Below are 19,474 nucleotides of genomic sequence, written 5' to 3'. Positions count from 1 at the left end.
GTATATATAAACAATTATTGATGACCGTGGCCTCCGCGCTAATCTCATAAAGACGTGAAGAACAAAAAAAGCAAAGAATATGCACTTCAAAAGTTTTTTTTTATTCCTCGTGTCTTTATGGGTTTTACCCCAACGGTACGGCTATCAGCTTCTCGCCGCAGAGCACCGAGGTTGCTGTCTATGAAGAGCGGTGTTCGAGAGAAAAATCTCTTCGTTTTGTGGGATCCTCAAGCTCTTGTAATATCTATTTTGTTATTTTGGGGTTTTTATTAGTTGAGTTTTGTTATTTTCTAGTTTTGCCTTATTTAGCTTTGCAACCAATCTATGAACAGCAAACAGTCTACGAGAGATTCCCTACTCCCACCATCCTTTCCCAGAGCCCGTCGGCCACTCTCCTTTTGTTATTTATTTTTGTTATTTTTGGTTTTTAGTTAATGATTGGGCCCCAATGATCTCCTCTATTTTTTGTTGCTTGTTGGGGATCGCGAAAAGCGCCTCTTGAGACTAATCCTTTCAGGGATTCCACAATCGAGCTCGTCGCTGGCCTTAGAGGGGCGTAGAGGCCTTACAGGGGTGGAGGGAGGAGGCGTAGGGGTTCTGGACCGCGAATTCTGCGGTATCGCATAGTTCCGCTCCACTGCCAGAAGGAACTGGGCTAGCTGTTTGGAAAAGCACAGCTTCTGGAGAGGGATACCCGTTATAGCATACTGCATTCGCAATGGGCGAAGGGCGGGGCAACTCAAGAGATGCAGAGATGTTTCTTCGCAGCCGGTGCGTTGGCTAGTATGCGCGCGAATATGCCGATACCCGTGTTGAGACATGCGGTGTTGTGTGAGGCCTGATTTGCTTATGCATTGTCTGTTGCATGTGGGGCAAATCAGGGCCGCAAGGTCTCTTATGTTCTCTCCCTTGCTTCGGGAGGATTTGGTTTTCCCTTTGGCAGGCATGCCTTCGCCATGGTGAAAATTTCTGCAGTGAATGGCGAGTGAAGGCATGTTGGCGTAGAACTTCTTACACACACCGCACTGAACCTTGCCGTGGTCCTCACGTTCCGGTGGCGACGAGTCTCGCTGACGTTTCTTGTTTCTGGGAAACGTTACCTTTATCGTAATCGGCAATATCGGAGTTCCCAAGAGTGCGTCCAGTTGCGACGCTGTAAATGATCTCCCTGGGGGGAAGTATGCTGACGTCACTGAGAGCGCCAGCCCTTCTGTCAAATGGATCGTTGCGTGAGTATACTCAATGCTCGCCACAACAGACGATCCTACTTCCACCGGCAGGTCTTCACGAACCAGAATCGAAACGCCGCCACCTTTAGAGGGGCGGGACACTCCATGATGTTGATAGCCAGCGATTGTGAAACTCGACGCTTCCGCACAAGACATTTTCATCTCGATTAGAAGGCCGAATGACACGTTTTCCTCAACAAGGGTTTTGTGGAGAGCAAGCCTCTTGGCCTGGGTAAGTCCAGCTGAGTTCCACCGCATACCTCGCAGAGAAGGGCCGGGATTTTCCTTCACATCACCGCTCAGCAGTAACTTGGTACAGGTGATACTGCTGACAGCACGTCGACAAGTGCCCCAGGACCTTCTTGGATTCAGTTCTGCCCCAGCACGACGCGGCTGGCCCCGGTGCTTTGCGACGCCGTAGTTTAAGCGCCAGCGAGTTTTCCAGAAGAAAAACATCGCTGGCTCTTGGCTTCGTCCGGCAATGCGGAGCACTGGACTTTGGCACCGCGTTGGGGTGGCCGGCGTCGCCAAGGTGTTGGCCATATAGAAGGGAATACCGTCAAAAGTGCGTATCTTGCTCTTCTGGCCGGCAACCGGCAAACGACGCTGGTGGCTTGATATCCTGTATTCCCGAATAAAATTCCTCTTGTGTTTGTTCCTCGTGACCCATCGGCGCCGTCCACTCAGGCCATTCTTTTCTTGCTTCCTTTGTAGGTGTACGGGCCGTTGTTGGGTCAATGTTGTGTGTCGCGTCCCATCCCATTTTCTTTGGGGTCTCCTGGCCCAATTGGCGTAATAACTCATCGTTTTGCTTTTCTCTTTGACGGGGTTGTTCCCTGGCTGGCTCGAGTTGCGCCATCATTCCAGGCCTCTCCAGCTGAAACTGGAACCCTTGCACCCGTAATTCTGCCAGTTGCCCTTTTTCGCTTTGCTAATTCTTCATGCGCGGTTGAGGTCTGCGTCAGTGCTTGTGTTACTCGCACCTGCTCCTTTTGCAGTTGTGCATGCAAATGTGTAACTTGTTCGTGAGCTGTTGTCAATTGCACTTGTGATTGTACTAACTGTGCTTGCATTTCTGTTACTTCCGCATTTGCTAGTGCCAACTTTGCCTAAATAGCTGCCAGTTGCAACTTTACTCTTGTTGCCTCCTGTTATGCTTGTGCCATTTTATTCTACAATTCCTGGAATTGCACACTGGCATATTGGTGAAAACGGTACTGAACATCCTGTAGTTGCGCTTGAGCACTTTGATATTCCTGCTGCGGCACGGATGCTCTTTCTTCCAGCGGTGTCCATTCTGCACTGAAACGCGCGCGTGCTTCTTCAAATGCCTGGAGAAAATTTGTATTCCGTGGCATCGTAAAGTTTATAATGGAGGTACGCAAATCCTCCCAATTCATAGATCTATCTTGATCCAGATTAATGGCGAGTATGTCGTTGTCCAACGTTAGAATACCATCAAAATGATAACTTAAATGCGGAGCCGCGGATGGACGAAATGCAAATGAAAAAGCCGTATGGCCATTCTGGCGCACCAAATCCACGAATACCTGAGTACTGGTCATCCATTCCGCTTCGGAATAAGACTGAAAAATAGTACTTCACATTTTTACTTGATTGTAAACTTACTTTTTCAGAAAACTTAAGGTTAGACAGGCTGTAAAAAGGAAAAAGAAATGAAATTGTCTATCATGAAACAATTCAATATATATATTTTTTTGTCATCTGATAAACGTAAGGCTCGATCATTTTTTTCACAAGCTTTCAAAAAAAAAAAAAAATAACCTGTACTTTCCACTTGGCGTTGCGTATAAAGCTCATGCAGTGAATCCTCAGGGGTTCATATGGTCAATAAGAATGGCTTTAGGAGAGCCGGTGTTCTTTGGAAAATGAAATTCTCCCAGGTCCGCCGGAGGTCCCGCCAGAACCGATGCCATCAACACAACAAGCCGGCACCCAGACCTCAAACACCCTTCCTTTAGCAGAACTTCCATTTGCCTGTAGCATTTGTGTCCGAAGATTCTTCGAAACAAAGAGGGGCGGCACGCTACCCCAGAGAAAAAACAGAAAGAAGATGGCCGCCCCAACCCAGAGAGAAACCGCCAAAGAAACAATGAAACATCAATGCCAAAAGAAGAGGTGGGTGGCATTCTTCTATGGTGGGTATGGCTCACCGACGCACTCCGATATGGGTTTTGGGGCCCCCACCCCGGTTGAGGAAAACCAACGAAATATTGCACGATACGGGCGGTGCCCGGGTTAGCACCACAAGGAAAATTGCTGCGCCACGAATTTTGCCCGATAAACTTTTGTTAAGGAGGGAAAAGCATCGAAACATGCAAAGGCAAAGGGGGCCTTCCGTGGGGTGTGCTTCCCCCTTTCTTTGCAAAGGCGTCCTTTCCCTGAAAATAAGAAGTGCCCACGCAATTCATCGCTAGAAAGGCGCGGCGGTAGCGCCGAAAACAAAAGTAGAGTGTTCTAGGGGTTTTGCACCTATCAAACATTCCGCAGGCGCCGCCAATCTGTGGAAAACATCGCGGTGAGCAAAGGGCCCCTCGTCAAGGATGATTCCGAAGACTCTTTGGGCAAGGCGGGTCCCAAATGGGAACTTCCAGCGCCGATTTCTCCGACGCTTGCTCCGCATTAAGTAGACAAAAAAAGGCTTGGTCTGCACCACATTTCAACGCAAAGGTGTCGATCCATCCTTCTCCAAACCGGGCGGCGGTGAGACTTCGATGGAACCTCTTTGCGGCCGCTGTGTTGTCCCGTTCGTTCTTCCCTCCGCGTTCGTTTCGAGGTTATTGGCTTTTTTTTTTTAACATCGGTTGGCGCCGTTCCTTCCGGCGGGGCGGGGGACGTTTCCCAAAACTCGGGCCTTTCGTGCGGGAGCTCCTGTGGCCGACCCTCGCCCTTCAGAGGGGATATTAAAATGGCCCAGGCGAACTCGATATGGCGGACCCCGAGGGTTCGCACGGGCGCGCAAAATTTCACACCCACCAAGGAGAAAAAAGAGAAATAACAGGGGTGCGTTGGCCCACTTGCCTGCCTTCAGGCGGCCCCTTGGCGTTTGCAGGTTCGGCTTTTCCGCGGGTGGTGGAAGGCGGCGTTTTAGCGACGGTTTTCGAAAAAAAAAAAAATGGAAAAAACAAAGAAAAAGCAACCGGATCGGCCCTGCTGCAGGATTTTCTCCCTTTCGCAGCGGTGTGTTCGATTTCCCCGGTTTTTTTTTCCGGGGAAGGCGAAAAACAAAAAAAGTACAAATCAAAAAATCTTCCCGAGGAAGCCGGACCTTCAAAACTCAAATCCAAAGAAAAAAAAGATGTGTTTTCGGCGGCCGTGTCCTTTGCCATTGTTCTCGCTCGGCGGCGTTTGCCCCCGTGGGGTGCCGGAGGGGCCTTCTCCTGCGGGGGAGCCCCGCCCGACCGGGAGGACAAAAAGCCATTTTGGAGGGAGGGACGGGGGGCGGAGGGGGAACCCACGGACCCGGGCGCCAGCGCGGGTCGTTTTTCTCCACCTGGGGGCCGCGTTTGAAAGGGTGTTGTGGTTTCTTGTTTTTTGGGGTGAAGGGGCCCGGGTTTTTTTTTTCTGGTTTTTTGCATTTGTCGTGGGTGGTGCTGTTTTGTTGGTGCTGCGGCGTCGCGTTTCGTGTTTTTTTTTTGATGTGACGTTTTTATTTGGCGGTGGGTTTCTCGCTTCGTTCGTGCGTTTTTTTATTTTTTGGACGTGGTTTTATTTGTGGCCTTTTTTTTTTAAAATGTATCATGACCTTTGATGTCTAGTTTGGCTTTTTTTGGTCCATCGTAGAGTATAGTTATTTGTTTTTTTTATTTTTTTATTTTTTGACTACTTTGTTATTTGTTTACGTGTTTATATATATATATATATATATGCATGTATGAATGTATTTAAATTTATATTTATTTCTTGGTTTTTTGATTTATGATATGGGATTGGGAAAAGATTATTGTATGCTTTTCTGGTTTTTTTTTTTCGTTGCCAAATACCCGGTGTTTTGAAAATATTTTATTTATTTATTTACTGGAGAATCTACCGAATATATATATATTTGGCTCCGTATCGAAATGGCATATGGGATATAGGCGTCTGGGGGATGGAGGGAAACTTTTCAAAGTAAGTGCTTGATATATTTCCAAACGGAATATAATAACCAGTGTTTTTTTTTTCGTTTGCAAAAATTTTATGAAATTGGTATAGTTATTATTAAAAAAAAAACGACAACATGAAGTTGTGAGCAGTGAGAAACCTTCTTTGTTTTCCGTTTTTTTTTTATGAGAAGGGGAATTTGAATGCAGTGATGTTTTCATATTATTTGGCCGTGATTTTGTTTTTTGATACCTATATATATATATATCAGTATGGTACTCAAAGGTTATTTTTTTTTCCTTTTCCATATCCTATTATCGAGCCGTTTTCTCTGTTTTACCATTATTCTATTACGAGTATCGGGACATGTGTAAAATGTTTTCTTCTTTTTCTTTTTTTTCTGGTTTATAATTTTTAGTACCCCAGTTTGAGTGAGGAGAAGCAGAAACTGTTAGTAGTTTAGTTCTGTAATTATGATGCGGTTTACAAATATTTATCTAGGTCCCACGTTGTCGAAGGCAACACGACTTCAATTGGGAAACATTAAAACAGAATATGGTTATGTATCAACTGCAGCGGGGTCTCAAGAAAAATGGGGGTTTCTTTTTAAGGCTAGAAAATATCCACTAATCAGTTGTGGTTATTCAATTTTTTTGCTCTGTCTTGCCATTGGGGTTATAGGATCATATCAGCAATATCGTGATATGGTGATTATGACGGAACATATTTCGTACGAAGATGTTCGGGACCGTTGTCTCACGCCAATTCCCGGCTGGGCACGCATCCGAAATGTTCAAATAGCTAGCCCTCTTGGTCCGATGACCTATCGTGACCCCACTCCGCTTGATTGGCTTCCATTTGAGCTCAAGCTGGGCTATGTTAAACAGGCTTCTTATTAGAATTGAGTGAACTGTAGTGTTTTTTATTTTTATTTTTGGATGGGATGGGATTGGTGGGAGGGGGTTAGAATGGGAGGTTAGTCGGGTGCGGAAGTAATAGACGAAAACAAAGTAGCAAGTGAGGTAGCGTCGTAATGTTTGAATTGCTGTAGAAGATAGTCCTTTCTTATTTTTCTTTCTCTTTTCGTTTTTCCTTAGAAAAAGGAGAAACAAAAAATTTTTTTGTTACCTCTCTAGTAAATTACTCGAAGTAGAAAATTTTTTGTTGGGAGTTGTTGTTATTTTAATTTTTCTATTGTTTTTTTTTTCGTATATATTGCTATTTTATATTCATATTTAATTACTTCTTTTTTTTTTATCTGCAAAGGTCAAATGCCTATGAAAGAATCAAGAGGAGAATGTATCATCCAGTTTCGCGCGGGAAAAATGGTTCTTAAGGATGGCAAAGTCGAACCGGACAAACGTAGGGGAACCTTGACTTTTTCGAGGGATTCAAATGGAGAGGCAAAAATGATATGGATATCTGGTAAAGATGAAGAAGAATACAAGCTTCCAAGTGGACAAGTAAAATTCAGTAAGGTAGATAAATGTACCACTGGAAGAGTTTTGCTTTTTGATTTTGGTAATACTCAGTCTCCTGTATTTTTTTGGTTGCAAGAAAAATCCACTGATAATGACGCAGACTATTTTTCTGCAATACAGGAATTACTTGCTGAAAGTCGACAAGGAACTGGACGTTCTCGAGCTGAGCTTGATGATTTTTTTCAAGTTATTCTACGGAATATGGATGTAGAGAGGGGCAGAGATGTGAGCCTGGTTGATATCTTAGGGTCAACAAAACTTCTTGAGGCATTGCGAGAGGATCCGGCTTTCTTCATGTACAGACTCCATCAGTTTCTACCAGAAGGAACTGAACCTACTTCAGATATTGTGGAACAAGTAAGAAATCCACAAGTTTCTTCAGCAGCATCCTATTTAACTGCAGCTCTTCAAACTCCTGATGGATTTCGAGGACTTTGCATGACTTTCGGAATTAATGGGAAAGGTTCAGGAGTCTTGGAATTCCTTAATGGGGTGATGAGACAAAGTAAAAAGTAGGTTTTCGATCCTCATATTTTACTGTGAAGTTGAAAGAAAATTTTCTTCCTTTTAATTTTTTGTACGGATTCGCTTTAGTGTGATCATTTTTATTGGTTTGGGAATTTTGAGAAAAAAAAAAGAAAAATATATTTGAGGATTCCATTGTAAAAGACGAGATAGTGTTGGGATTTATATGAGGTTTTTGCCTTTGTTTTTCTTGTCTTTTTTTTTAAATGTGTAGGACGAGCGTACGCTCTTCCTCTCAAAGATGCGTTGGACAATTACTTTTCGCTTAAATGTGCTTCCTGATGCCCATCGGTATGCACAGGCGACTTTTCATGAGGGTACACATCGTCAGGCTCCTGGCGATTCCACCCCTTGGAGGGACGTATCTTCTCCTTTAAATAGGATAAAGTTATGGTGGCTGGCTCCAGCGGCAAAAGGGAGCATGATAGCTGCTTGGTGTATAACACTGGTTCTTGGAGCATATTGTTTTTCTATTCAACAAGATGCTAAAGGAACTTATTTGCTGAATAATGTTTTACTTCGTACTTTACACGAAGAAGCGTTACGGGCGGATGCTAACCAAGAACGTGCCAAGGATTTGCAGAAAACTTTAAAAAATCATCTTGAAGAGGAAGCAAAACTCAAAAAAGGAAGGTTAAGAATGGTCAAACAATATGAAGAATTTAGTGATAACCTGAAAAAAGGATTAATAAACTATGAATTAGAGCTCTCGCGTGAACGGGCAAGAGCTGATGTTGTACACGAACGCAATCAGGCATTAGTTGATGAACTAATTAAAGTTCGTCAGGAACTCTCTCAAGTGAAGAAAGAAAATGTAAGTTTGACAACGGAACTTCAAAAGTTGCAAAAACTATCGAAAAATTTTCTTTGATTGTGCCTTTTTTTTTCTTATTTAGCTTTAGAGATTATTGGTAATTTGTGAATTTGCTTTAGATACATCCCTTCTAAAAAAAAAAAAAAGAAAAATTGCATAAAGAGAAATAAACCCTTTTATTACTTTTTTTCTTCATTCTTTTCTTTATCGAAGACTTTCTTATAATTTTTTTAAAATTCTAGGTGTGTATTTATTTTCCTAGAAATAAAGGGTGAGTATGCGACATGAAGCTAGTAGTGAAATAATCGAACGACAACCACGAAGAATAGCGAAGAAATTTCCTATTCGACCTTTTTTTGAAAAAACTACAGTACAAGACTCCTACAGATGGCCTTCTCCTGATAAGAACGGCACCGTTACTTTTGTAAATTTGAATACACAACGCAGTCAGGTGGATTGTTTAATGGTTCCCGATAAATTTAAAGATAATAAATTAACAACATATGAAGATAATTATATCAAACCAGAAAAATTCCCTCCCCTTATCCCTAAAAGGGTACCGACAATAAGTTTTAAAAAACCAACGGATTTTCGTCTAGAAACAAAAACAACAACCTATAAGGAGATGAACCTTCCATTAATGAGTGCTATTCGTAGAAATATGGTGGTTTATGTGACTCCAGTAAGACCTCCCAATGCTTTGCAAGTACCTTATAATTTTAAAAATTCTTCGGAATACAAGAGTTCCTTCTCGAAGAAAGAAATTAAAATGGAAAGAGCATTGGCAAGAGCACCGACTCCTGAAAAAGTTCTTTTTAGAGGAGAAAGTACGATGCGGAGTGACTATACTTACAAGAAATGTTTTCCACGCATTCCATCTCCTAAAGAAAAAGGGGTATTATCACCGGAAACACGTGACTTTTGCACCACATACCGTTTCACATACAAAAAAAAAGCCGCGTCGGGCGTACTCTTCTATTCCTTCTTGTGTTAGAGCTTTGACTCGTAAACGTAACTAACACATGTTTTTTTTTTACTTGTTTTTCTTTTGCTTGATACATCTTCTCTTTGAAAAGAAAAAGAAATGTACATTATGGATTTCTGCGGGAATTGGGGATTAATTTCCGTTCTTTTTATTATTATTCTGAAGTTTTTGCTAAACTTTCTTTTCCCATATATATACTTTATATATACATATTTATTTATTAAATTATTTATATATACATAATGTGGTAGTTTTTCTTGTATAGTTATTTCCTTGTGTACAGTTTTTTTCTTTTTTCGATTTACTTTGGATTTCGTCAGAAGTTCCGATAGTTTATTTTATTTTATTTTTTTTTTCTTGTTTTTTTTTATTCTATGTTTTTTCTTCTTTTTGATAGCCTTAGAGGGATGATATCTACTCTGGGTACATGGGATGAAGGGATTCGTGCATTTATACAAAATGCAAGTCAAAAGGGACCAGAACCGTGGGACATGAGTTACGAAGAACGACGACGCCTCACTCTTGAGCCGCGTGTTTTGCGGCAATTAGAATTGGAGGATGAATGGAAGGATACATGTATGGAAGGTATTTGGAATGGAATGCGTCGCTTTGCACGTCCAATGGAGGATTACAAGTTATCGGAAAGTCGTTTTTATGACTATTTGTTATCAATAGGTATTTCTAGTGAATATCTTAAGTTTAGACTTTTTCAATTATTTCGAGTAGATACTTCTGCTGAAGTTGATTGTCTGCGTGTTTGCAAGGCTCTTTACATGGGATTAACCGATGAAAGCACCTCCTTGAATTTTCTTACTCATTGCTACAAATCCCTTCCTTGTAGTCCTATCACTGGTGAAGTTGAGCATTTTGTTGTTTTAAAGGCTTTTGAACAGCAGCGTCGAACAAAAGAACAAAAAACAAGTACAGATTTGAGGAAACAACAATTAGAAGGTGTTTTGAGTTTTTATGAAGACTCAGATGGAGCTGTTTTTGATATTGATGCTTTTAAATCTCTTTTTTTTGAGACCGGACGGAATTTATGGGCGAGCAGTTTTGTCAAACCGATTTTTGAGGCTGCCGCCAAGTACTTTAGTAGCCCATATGGTTCTTTTCCTATAATTCCCTTGCGGTGGAGAAAAATGGCAGAACCCTTGCCCTATAGCCGGGATGTAGTTTACGATGCTGATTCACTTCTGCTTCAAAATGTCGAACTGACAGGAAAGGATAACATCGATATGAAACAAAAAGGGAAAAGGCGTCGTGGACGCAAAGCCCCCCAAAAAGAAAAGGGGATGTAAAGTATTGCACATTGTTTTTTTTTTTTTTTTTAATATACCTGTTTTTTGTTTCGTTTCTTACCTTTGAAGTACTCGAAGAGTTTATTGAGATTCGCTAAGTTGAATACATTATTTGGTTTTATTTTTTCTATTTTTTTTTTTTCGTGGTTTTTTCTTTTTCTTTTGTTTTTGGTTCATATATATTCCTTTATTCTTTCATTGTTATTACTTAGTACAGATAAACCCTATGCAAGACTACCGTGGAGAGATTCAGTTACTGGCACGAGCGCATCAGTATCGACTTCACCCTTTTGCCCTTAAAGAGCTCTCGGATTATGTCTCTGGTTTGGGTAGAGACGATGAGGGGCGGCGTGATACACTCCGAGAACTTTTTGCACTTTTCCAAAAACTATGCCTAACTGACCGTTTTATAGACAAAGAAAAAATGCGGTCTGCTATAGCGCAACAGTCTGCTAAAGATAGAAGAACTTCTGAAAAGGGAGCCCCTTCTGTTATTCCTATTTTACTGGATGAAATACCTTGTGTATACATGGATGAACGAAGTGGTGAAATGAAGGTACTTTCATCTAAAGAATATGAAGGTAATCGTTTTAACGCACTTCGTCAACGATATTTGTTTGCTAGGAGACGTTGCCTAAGAAGTGGTTTATTTCGTCGGGATCTTACTAAACAATCTTTAGATCTTGATTTGCCACCTTTACTTCCAAGTATTGCTCTTGAGGGAATTGATCCATCTGAAAATGTGGCAGTATTAGGAATGATTATTAAGCGTCTTAATGAAATTCACCTAGAAGATTTATATGGCTCTCTTAAACTCTTTTTACGTGAGGATGTGCGACCCCCTTTAGGGATCATAGGAGATGGTTTTCTAGTTGTAGTAAAAGGACAATGGTGTAATGGTCGTCTAACAGTTAACAGTATTGATTTACCACCAGCAGAAAGGCGTGAAAACACTTTACGAGATATTGGTTCTAATTACGATATTTTTGGACACGTCCCGGCTGATCTCACAGCAGCATTTATGCAAGAAAAAAGTTCTCTTCAATCTGTAATAATAGTGATGTCGCACATTTATTTAGATCAACAGTCTACTATAGAAAAGTTAATTATTTTCTTTAGGGAAATGCAAAATCGGACAGAAAATGAATTAGCAGATACTACACTAGTTATGGTAGGTGATTTCTCTTCAGCTCCAGTTCATTACGAGGATGTTTCTCACCTTCCTGAGCCTTTTGAAGGCTCTGACCGCTACAAACTTCTTCTGGATGCTCTTGCGACAATCATAACGACACATGCCCCAAGTTTAGCTCAACACACACAAGTTATACTTGTTCCTGGACCAAATGACGTCACAGGTTTACTGGGTGTTTTGCCTCAGCCTCCTATTGTTACCGTTTTTGGAAAAACTTTACAGACACGACTAAAAAAAGTGATTTTTGCACCAAATCCTTCTCGTTTGCGTTTTTTCACACATGAAATTATAGTGGCACGCCGTGATTTTTTTAAATCCTTGCAAGAAAGTGGTCGTGGTTTCAATTGGTCTTCTACCGAAGAGACTAGGCGTGTCACTTCTTTTGAAAAAGTTGCTAAAACCATTGTTGAAGAAGCACACTTAGCACCAGAAGTTAGGGAAAGTGTTTTATGGAAAATGGATGGGGCTCTTTGTATGCCTGCCCTCCCACATTTGTTAGTCCTTTGTGATAGTACAGAACAGTGGGAATGCACGTACAAAGGGGTGCGTATTGTTAATCCGGGTTCCTTCTCTCTCGCTGCAACCTTTCTGTGGTACACACCTGCTGATGGTGAATGTAGTCTTAGCAGCGTTGAGTCATAAACCTGATACAAATAACGAGAAAGAAATGAAAGAATATATATATATATATATATATATATATATATATATATATATGTATACATGAAGAAACTACTGAGTGTGCATACGTGCCACTCTTTTTTTTTCTTTTTTTTTCTTGTTAATGAAAACAACTTAATTTTTTCAAGAGAAATAGTTCCACTATCCGAATAAAAATAATAATGTTTCTTCTCTTTCCAAATTTGATGAATTAAGAGGTGGAGCGGTAGTTTTGTATGAAGCGTGCACGTCAAGTGTATGAAAAAGGGAATGGAGAGCGGCTCGATGAGGTCGTAAACTTCATACAGTCCCTGCAGTTCTCTGTTCCACTTTACCGCCTGAGGGAACAACAAGGACGTAATCCTTGCCCAAAGTGTGGTAAGCGTCGGCAGTATTACTGCTATGATTGTTTGACTGTTGTACATCCAGAGAGCCACCCACCCCCTCTCTCGTTGCCGTTGAATGTATATGTCATACTTCATCCTGGGGAACTGCGTGGGAAAAGTACTAGCCTGGCCGCTTCTACCATCTCATCAGATCTGCACATTCTGGAGTATCCAGAGGTGCCTGCTGACTTAGAGCCTGAATCGACGCTCGTGTTGTACCCGAGTAGCCAGAGTACAGAACTAGGGGACATAAAAGACTTGAATTGTTTTAAGAATGTTATCTTTATTGACAGTACATGGCAACAAAGCAAAGCTATTGCTCGTGATGAACGAGTACACAAGTTCAAACATGTACGAATCAAATCACAGACGTCCCTTTTTTGGCGGTTTCAAAATAATGACCCAAGTTATTTGGCAACTGTGGAAGCAATCTATTACTTCCTCCGAGAGTTTATTACCCACAAGAATCAGCGCTCTGAAGGAGAAGGAGCACCATTTTATCACGGGGAAGTGGATGATCTGCTTTTTTACTTCATCAATCAGTACATCGCAGTACAACAGCGTTATACTCACGATAGTACAAAACAATACACAACGAGACACTTTGACAGTTACATTCTTTCCAGCACTTCGTGGGATGATCTCGTGGCGCCACCGAAATGAAAAGGAGTAATGATAGAAGAAGAAAAAGTGGTAGTGGCGGTACTAGTATTAGTGGTGGTGGTGATGCTGCATCAGTGATTCAAAGGGGTTCCAAGGAGGGGGACCGAATAATTTCCGTGTAATACAGGTCCAATTCCTATTCATATAGCTGTTTACAAAAATGCGCACAAAGAGACTCAAAAGGGCACAAATACAAACCTTTTTTCGTTGTTTTTATTTCTGTTTTTGCTTTTTCATCCTACTTGGCTGCTATGATCTTATTTCTTTTCCTTCATCTTTCTCCCGCTGATTTTTATTTTTTATTTTTCTTCACGCACAAAAAAAAAAAAAAAATACATTACACATTTATTTATTTATTTTTTGTTGAATAGTCAGGACTGATGCCACCAAAGAAAAAGCCTGCTGACGCAGGATCAAAGGCAAAACAGGCTACGGGTGATGCGAAGGGAAAAAAGAAACCGGTTGCTGCTTCAACTGCTGATACAGCTGTATCTCCACCACCACCACCTGATGGACGGGAATTGTGGCTTGCCACAGATGCTCTACAAAAGACCAAAGCAATGCGCAACTATTTTCAACTGGAGCGTGATCGTATAATAGCTTTTTGGGAGATATCAAAAAAACAACTAGAAGAGCTCAAGACACTTCTCCGGGACCGTGAACATGAGAAAGCAGAGGCGGAAGAACGTCACGAGGTTGAGAAAAAAGTGTTTAAACAAAAAATAAGGCATATGATGTACGAACATCAGCTCCAACTTGCAGAGGTGACTAGTGAGTCAGAGCGGACGCTTGCCATACGGGAAGAAGAATACCGCCAAAAGGAAAGAAACGCTGGGAGCGAAATACGAGATGCTAAATTAATTTTACGAGAGCAAGAGAATGAGCAACGTGAAATGGCTTCTGCTCTTGCCGCTTCTCATGACAGGGCAATTGCAGAGCAACAAGCCTCTTTTGAGCGAAAAATGAAAGAAATGCATCTCATGTATGAAAAAAAGACTAAAGATCTTCATGAAGAAATGGATCAACGTCGTCGTGAAGAGATCGGTCTAATAGAAAAACGACAAGAGGAACACATTGCCGAATTAAGAGAGGTACACGAACGTACCTTTAGAGAAATGAAGGAGTATTACAGTGAAATTACATCAAATAACTTGGAGACGATTCGTACTCTTAAGGATGAAGTTTATGCTCGAAAACGAACTGAAGCCCATAACGAAAGAGCTATGATGGATGTTGCACAAAGAAATAAAAAACTCACAGAACCTTTAGCTAAACTACAGAGACAAAAACGAGAGTTGGAGCAGGATCTTGTTAACTATTTAAGCGACAAAGAGAAGCTTCGAGCGATGAAAACGGAGGTTCGAGAAGGAGAGCAAGAGTTACGTACACTTTCTTGGGAGCATGAGGTTCTTTCCCAACGTCTTGCAAAACTAGAGGAAGACCGAGATATTATTCTCAACCGATATAACAACATGTTGCAGGCGATTCAACAAAAGGCAACATTCCGCCGTGTCCTTATTCAGGGTAAACTAGAACTTGTCCAATCACAACTTGAGGGACGTGATGCCCGTCTAACGGAGTTGCTAAAACGGGCCAATATCGACCCTGAAAGCATTAGTGATATTGAACATAGGGTACGTGATTTGTCGCTTGAGAAAGATACCATGATTGGGAACCTGGAAAATCTCCTTGCTCAACAAGCCCAAAAGCAGCAAATGTTGGTTTCTACCTATGAAACGTACTTAAGGGGCAATGGCATGTCTGGATTAGGTAATACAGTGCAGAGTGAGTGATGTAAAGAATGCCTTGTGGCATTTCATGTACTACTTTTTTTTTCCTTTTTAATTTTTGCCCTCTTATTTGTCAGCTTGCGATAAGAATGATTGAGTCTTACTGACTTTTATATCTTGTATGTGTTTAACTATTAGGAATATTTTTACTTCTTTTTATTCCTAACAGTGTGTCAATAGTAAGTTTCTGAAAAGAAAATAGTAAGTTTTTTAAAGTACGATCATGACAACCATTCAGCCTTATACACCACTAGAGTAAAGAATTTGCACTAAGGCTTTCAAGGATTTTGTGCGCCAATATGGCCCATTAGAATTTTCCTTTGTTTTGAGACCTGCGGATATGCCGCAACACACTTTTCATGTTGACAGTACTCTAACTTTAAACGGTGATACTCTCAAATTAAAAATGGAACCAAACAACTTTATGGACTGGGAATCCGTGTGCCCGTCCATTATTGGTTTTATAATGCCTCGAAATCAAAATTTTCTACAAATTTTCAAGTCGACAAATAACTTATTCGGGGCGGAATGGGCCGCACTGGGAGAGCAAGCTCTAAGGCTTCATCAAGAATATAACAGCGCCCGAGCACAGTTAGAACACGAAGCTTTTCGGGCAACGCAAACCGCTAATATACAACTCCAGGAATTACAAAATCAACTGGCACAGATGCATCAACAGGCTAACACGCAAGCCCTACTGGCAGCATCCCACACACAATTAAACCAAACGCTTGAAGAACTACGAAAGCTGCAAAATCGGCATGCTGCCACACAAGCGCAATTAAAATCAGCGCTGGAAAACTACAATCAAACGGAACAACCGTCTGTTCCGGGTGAAACTAAGGAACCAAAGATATCACGACCGCAAGTTAGAAATATAACAGGCTGGGCAGAGAAACCAGCGCCCGATTTGCCGGAAAATGAGGAACACCCAAAGTTGGGTCTTCGGGGAATCCAGGAACGCCGCCAACCAACGTGGCTCGAAAGCAGCCGACCTATAGAAAAAATACAGACCTTTGATGGACTGATGGAATTTTTGATGGATACATCGCCAACGGAAGTTGTGGCGGCTTATCGGCAATTTTTTCCCAGACCGGTTAATCCCGCTCCTTTTTATCAAGATGCATGGGATATGTTCATACAATGGCTGGACTCCTTTCGTAACGAGGGGATTTCAGAACAGCTCGTCCATATGGGATGACAGGTATATACACACCTCTGACTAATTCAGGCTGCAAAAGATCACCCAGGCGTGAAGATAACCGCACTACGAGAAGCTTATGAAGAGCCTTGGCAAAAGGAAGATTCAATCGCGCAAGCCGTGAATAAGGTAAAACGGAAACAGTCATTACCACCGCCGAGTAAGGCTCGGTGTTTCAGATGCGGTCGCATCGGGCATTACAGCACGACGTGCCGTGTAAACGCGTACAGAGAACCATTTAAACCAAAAAATAACACAGTTAGGGAAACACGCAGACCCCATGGAACTCCCACGCAGCACGGTGCGATACTTAGGCCATTGGGCCGCAACAATAAACAAGTCCGCACAATTGACATCATTGATGTAAGAGACTTGGAAAAATGGGCTGCAGAAAAATGGGAATTACCAGAATTGACAACGCAACACATTCGCGCCCCTTTCAAAGGGCATAATATACTGCAACAATCACACCGAACCAGTGTGGCGACAAAAGAAGACGAAACACAATTACCGTTGCAACAAATAGACGTAGGCACGCTTTCCACCCAATGGATAAGAGACCGCCTCAACCATAAGGCCAGGAGGCATTGGGATGAGGTGTGGCACATTATGCAGAAACCCGAATTATACGCCAAACGGCTTGAATCCAACTTACGAATTAATAACGCTGATGCGCAGCGTATGAAGGAAGCAGGAATTATTTGTACAGCTTCATTACATCCAGCTGCAGGTTGGGTGGTTCCTATTACGGTGGTGGAGGGCAAACCCTCCGGACAAAGAATAAGTTTTATTGCGTGGCCGAGAGAAAAGAATGACAGGGATGATCATGAGGCCGATGCGCCTTTGGGACACATTTCCCGGTGCCTGGATGCGGTTCACGGCGAAACCGCGACATTATTTGATTTAAAGGCATCATTTTTCCAGGTGGCCTTACCAGTAAACACACGCGCAAGTTTCCGTTGCCGCACGGAATCAGGTGAATTCGTTGAGTTCACTCGCCTTCCCATGAGCTATAAATGTAGTCCTGAGATTATAAATACCATTACAAGAGTTTTGGCTGGAGATTCAGAATTGGCATTGCCACAATATGCAGCACCAGAAGGTTTACACATACATGTATGGATTGATAACATCCGAATAAGTGGTCCACATCAGAAGGTGGATGCTTTGGGAAAGACAATTCGGAAGAACATGCAACAATGCGGCGCCACCATTGGAGAACAGAAGCCCAACACTAAAGAATATGATTTCATAGGCGTACATTTCAATCACAAAGAAAACACGGTGACTTTAAGTGAGAAAGCAATACAGAGATTGCAACAGGCTCCTTCACTGGATAACACGACAGTCGAAGAACTGGAGAGCACAGTTTCGCGTATGCTTTATGCGGGTGGGGTAAGAGGTGCAGCTCTTTTCCCTTATTATTTCTTCTTGAAAATCGTACGTCGACGTTTATCTCGTTTAAATCGAGGATTAATACGGCCACAAGACCCGGCAAATTTATCACCAACTGCAAGGGACATCGGACAAAGTTTGCTCAACACATTGTTAATGAACGACCCGGTTCATCCTCCACAAAAGTTGCCCTCCACGGCAACACTCGGCACTGACGCCTCCATGTACGGATGGGGGGCGTTATTATTCAAAGATTCAGGGGAGTTTTGGTGGCTGCTGGTGGTGCTTGGAAGCACTCACCTCGCATGATTTCTAAAGCAGACGCACGCCGTTCACCGGGCATTGCGCGGTTTTAAAATACATTTGGCAGGGCCATTGGATATTCCGTTGGTAACGCAACGGTTGTGCACATTATGCAAAAAGGAAACTCGCACTCGGAGGCGTTGGTTTCAGAAGTCGGCGCCATTAAAAAGGGTTTACGCTCACACGGTATGCGCGCTACGTAGGGTTATGAGGCTTCAGAGCAAAATCCAGCGGATGGAATATCTAGGGGGGAAAACATCAAAAAATTAGACTTAGCGAAAGGGTGGAACTTGCGATGGGGAGAGCGGGGAACGGATTAAAAAGGGCTTCCCGGCACTTCCTTTTCGTCAGTTTTTAGGATTCTTTAATAGATAAATATCTGGTACAATTTCAATTTATTGTTTGTATTTTTTATACGATATGGGGTGACTAGTAGTAGAGTTAAAATTCACTGTTTTCTCTTGTTTCTTCTTTTCTCTTTCATAGGTGAAGTAAGGCTAAGATTATTCTGACTAGAAAAGGGGGACTGAATCACTCCATGATGAATTTGGTTGGTGTGTCTTCTTTATCATTTTTTTGGAGAATATTTTGCTCTTTTTTTTATTTTACCTTTTTACTCTTTGTTTTTATTACATAATTTATCATTCTTCTTAATGAAACAAAGCCTTCAGGAGGAATCAATGCCAGTGTATGACGTGGCGGCTAAAACGAAACGCCCCGCTGGTGCTTCGTCAAATGGGGCTTCAGAAGGAAAAGTGAAGCAACGGGAAACGAAAACCAAGAACAAACCACTGTTGAAGAAAAAGGATGAGGAGGTTCATGAAAATCCTGCGGTGGTGGAGTTCAGCGAGCCAGCACAGTGGGTGGAGCGTATGGCGCTAACCTCTACAAAGTCATTACCTGCCGACCTAAACGCCGATGATGACCCAAAGCGCGAGGAGGCCTTTATCCAGCAAGCGCTGCTCTCCGTGGCGCGGGGTGTATCTCTGCTGGAGGAGGCCAACGTGCCGTGGAAGCGCCCGTCCGACTACTACGCAGAGATGTACAAGAGTGATGTGCAGATGAACCGCATTGCGGAGGCCATGGAGAGCTCCAAGGCACGCATTGAGGCACGCGCCCACCGCCGCGCGATGAAGGACCAGAAGAAGTACGGCAAGGAAGTGCAGGCGGAGGTGCTGCGGCAGCGGGCCAAGTACAAGCGGGACATGGGCGAGCGCATCACGGAGTGGCGACGCAAGCGGAAGGGCAACGACGAGCTGCGCGACATTCTCGACGATAACGAGAATGACCACCACCACCACCACCACACAGGAGGACGTGGGGCGCGGAAGGAGAGAGCACCACAGTCAAAGAACCTCCGCCCTGGTGGTGGCGGTAGAAGTGCAGGAAAGCGTCGACCAGGGAAGAACGCACGCCGTAGACAATAAAAGAAAAGAGAAGCCTGAGAT

At 42.5% G+C, this 19,474-nt stretch overlaps 11 protein-coding genes across 11 annotated transcripts; all 11 read left to right on the top strand.

The window, feature by feature from the left end:
• Nucleotides 1–3,830: 3,830 nt before the first annotated feature.
• On the top strand, nt 3,831–4,157 carry LSM04_003614 (uncharacterized protein; the record flags this gene model as incomplete). The annotated part of the gene is made up of 1 exon (XM_067335158.1): nt 3,831–4,157. One exon carries the CDS (start codon nt 3,831–3,833, stop codon nt 4,155–4,157), a length of 327 nt encoding a protein of 108 aa, XP_067195121.1.
• Nucleotides 4,158–4,178: 21 nt separating this feature from the next.
• Nucleotides 4,179–4,760, top strand: LSM04_007869 (uncharacterized protein; the record flags this gene model as incomplete). Its single annotated transcript, XM_067335157.1, has 1 exon — nt 4,179–4,760. The coding sequence occupies one exon, from the start codon at nt 4,179–4,181 to the stop codon at nt 4,758–4,760; it is 582 nt and encodes a 193-aa protein (XP_067195382.1).
• Nucleotides 4,761–5,809: 1,049 nt separating this feature from the next.
• On the top strand, nt 5,810–6,232 carry LSM04_008096 (uncharacterized protein; the record flags this gene model as incomplete). Its single annotated transcript, XM_067335156.1, has 1 exon — nt 5,810–6,232. One exon carries the CDS (start codon nt 5,810–5,812, stop codon nt 6,230–6,232), a length of 423 nt encoding a protein of 140 aa, XP_067195391.1.
• Nucleotides 6,233–6,604: 372 nt separating this feature from the next.
• LSM04_004907 (Proteasomal ubiquitin receptor Rpn13/ADRM1) lies at nt 6,605–7,330 on the top strand (the record flags this gene model as incomplete). Its single annotated transcript, XM_067335155.1, has 1 exon — nt 6,605–7,330. One exon carries the CDS (start codon nt 6,605–6,607, stop codon nt 7,328–7,330), a length of 726 nt encoding a protein of 241 aa, XP_067195196.1.
• A 250-nt stretch (nt 7,331–7,580) lies between these two features.
• On the top strand, nt 7,581–8,210 carry LSM04_002654 (uncharacterized protein; the record flags this gene model as incomplete). Its single annotated transcript, XM_067335154.1, has 1 exon — nt 7,581–8,210. One exon carries the CDS (start codon nt 7,581–7,583, stop codon nt 8,208–8,210), a length of 630 nt encoding a protein of 209 aa, XP_067195069.1.
• Nucleotides 8,211–8,430: 220 nt separating this feature from the next.
• Nucleotides 8,431–9,147, top strand: LSM04_001375 (uncharacterized protein; the record flags this gene model as incomplete). The annotated part of the gene is made up of 1 exon (XM_067335152.1): nt 8,431–9,147. One exon carries the CDS (start codon nt 8,431–8,433, stop codon nt 9,145–9,147), a length of 717 nt encoding a protein of 238 aa, XP_067194988.1.
• Nucleotides 9,148–9,545: 398 nt separating this feature from the next.
• Nucleotides 9,546–10,436, top strand: LSM04_003384 (uncharacterized protein; the record flags this gene model as incomplete). Its single annotated transcript, XM_067335151.1, has 1 exon — nt 9,546–10,436. One exon carries the CDS (start codon nt 9,546–9,548, stop codon nt 10,434–10,436), a length of 891 nt encoding a protein of 296 aa, XP_067195108.1.
• A 226-nt stretch (nt 10,437–10,662) lies between these two features.
• On the top strand, nt 10,663–12,270 carry LSM04_005608 (DNA polymerase alpha/epsilon; the record flags this gene model as incomplete). The annotated part of the gene is made up of 1 exon (XM_067335150.1): nt 10,663–12,270. The coding sequence occupies one exon, from the start codon at nt 10,663–10,665 to the stop codon at nt 12,268–12,270; it is 1,608 nt and encodes a 535-aa protein (XP_067195226.1).
• Nucleotides 12,271–12,524: 254 nt separating this feature from the next.
• LSM04_002084 (DTW protein) lies at nt 12,525–13,337 on the top strand (the record flags this gene model as incomplete). Its single annotated transcript, XM_067335149.1, has 1 exon — nt 12,525–13,337. One exon carries the CDS (start codon nt 12,525–12,527, stop codon nt 13,335–13,337), a length of 813 nt encoding a protein of 270 aa, XP_067195033.1.
• Nucleotides 13,338–13,717: 380 nt separating this feature from the next.
• On the top strand, nt 13,718–15,130 carry LSM04_000556 (Growth arrest-specific protein 8 domain; the record flags this gene model as incomplete). Its single annotated transcript, XM_067335148.1, has 1 exon — nt 13,718–15,130. One exon carries the CDS (start codon nt 13,718–13,720, stop codon nt 15,128–15,130), a length of 1,413 nt encoding a protein of 470 aa, XP_067194943.1.
• Nucleotides 15,131–18,706: 3,576 nt separating this feature from the next.
• On the top strand, nt 18,707–19,453 carry LSM04_004448 (Eukaryotic rRNA processing; the record flags this gene model as incomplete). The annotated part of the gene is made up of 1 exon (XM_067335147.1): nt 18,707–19,453. One exon carries the CDS (start codon nt 18,707–18,709, stop codon nt 19,451–19,453), a length of 747 nt encoding a protein of 248 aa, XP_067195172.1.
• Between the last annotated feature and the right edge of the window lie 21 nt (nt 19,454–19,474).

The sequence above is a fragment of the Trypanosoma melophagium genome (assembly GCF_022059095.1).
Source record: "Trypanosoma melophagium isolate St. Kilda chromosome Unknown ctg1segment0, whole genome shotgun sequence".
NCBI lineage: Eukaryota > Euglenozoa > Kinetoplastea > Trypanosomatida > Trypanosomatidae > Trypanosoma > Trypanosoma melophagium.
The sequence above is the reverse complement of the archived record's forward strand: the minus strand, read 5'-3'. Positions and strand labels throughout refer to the sequence as shown.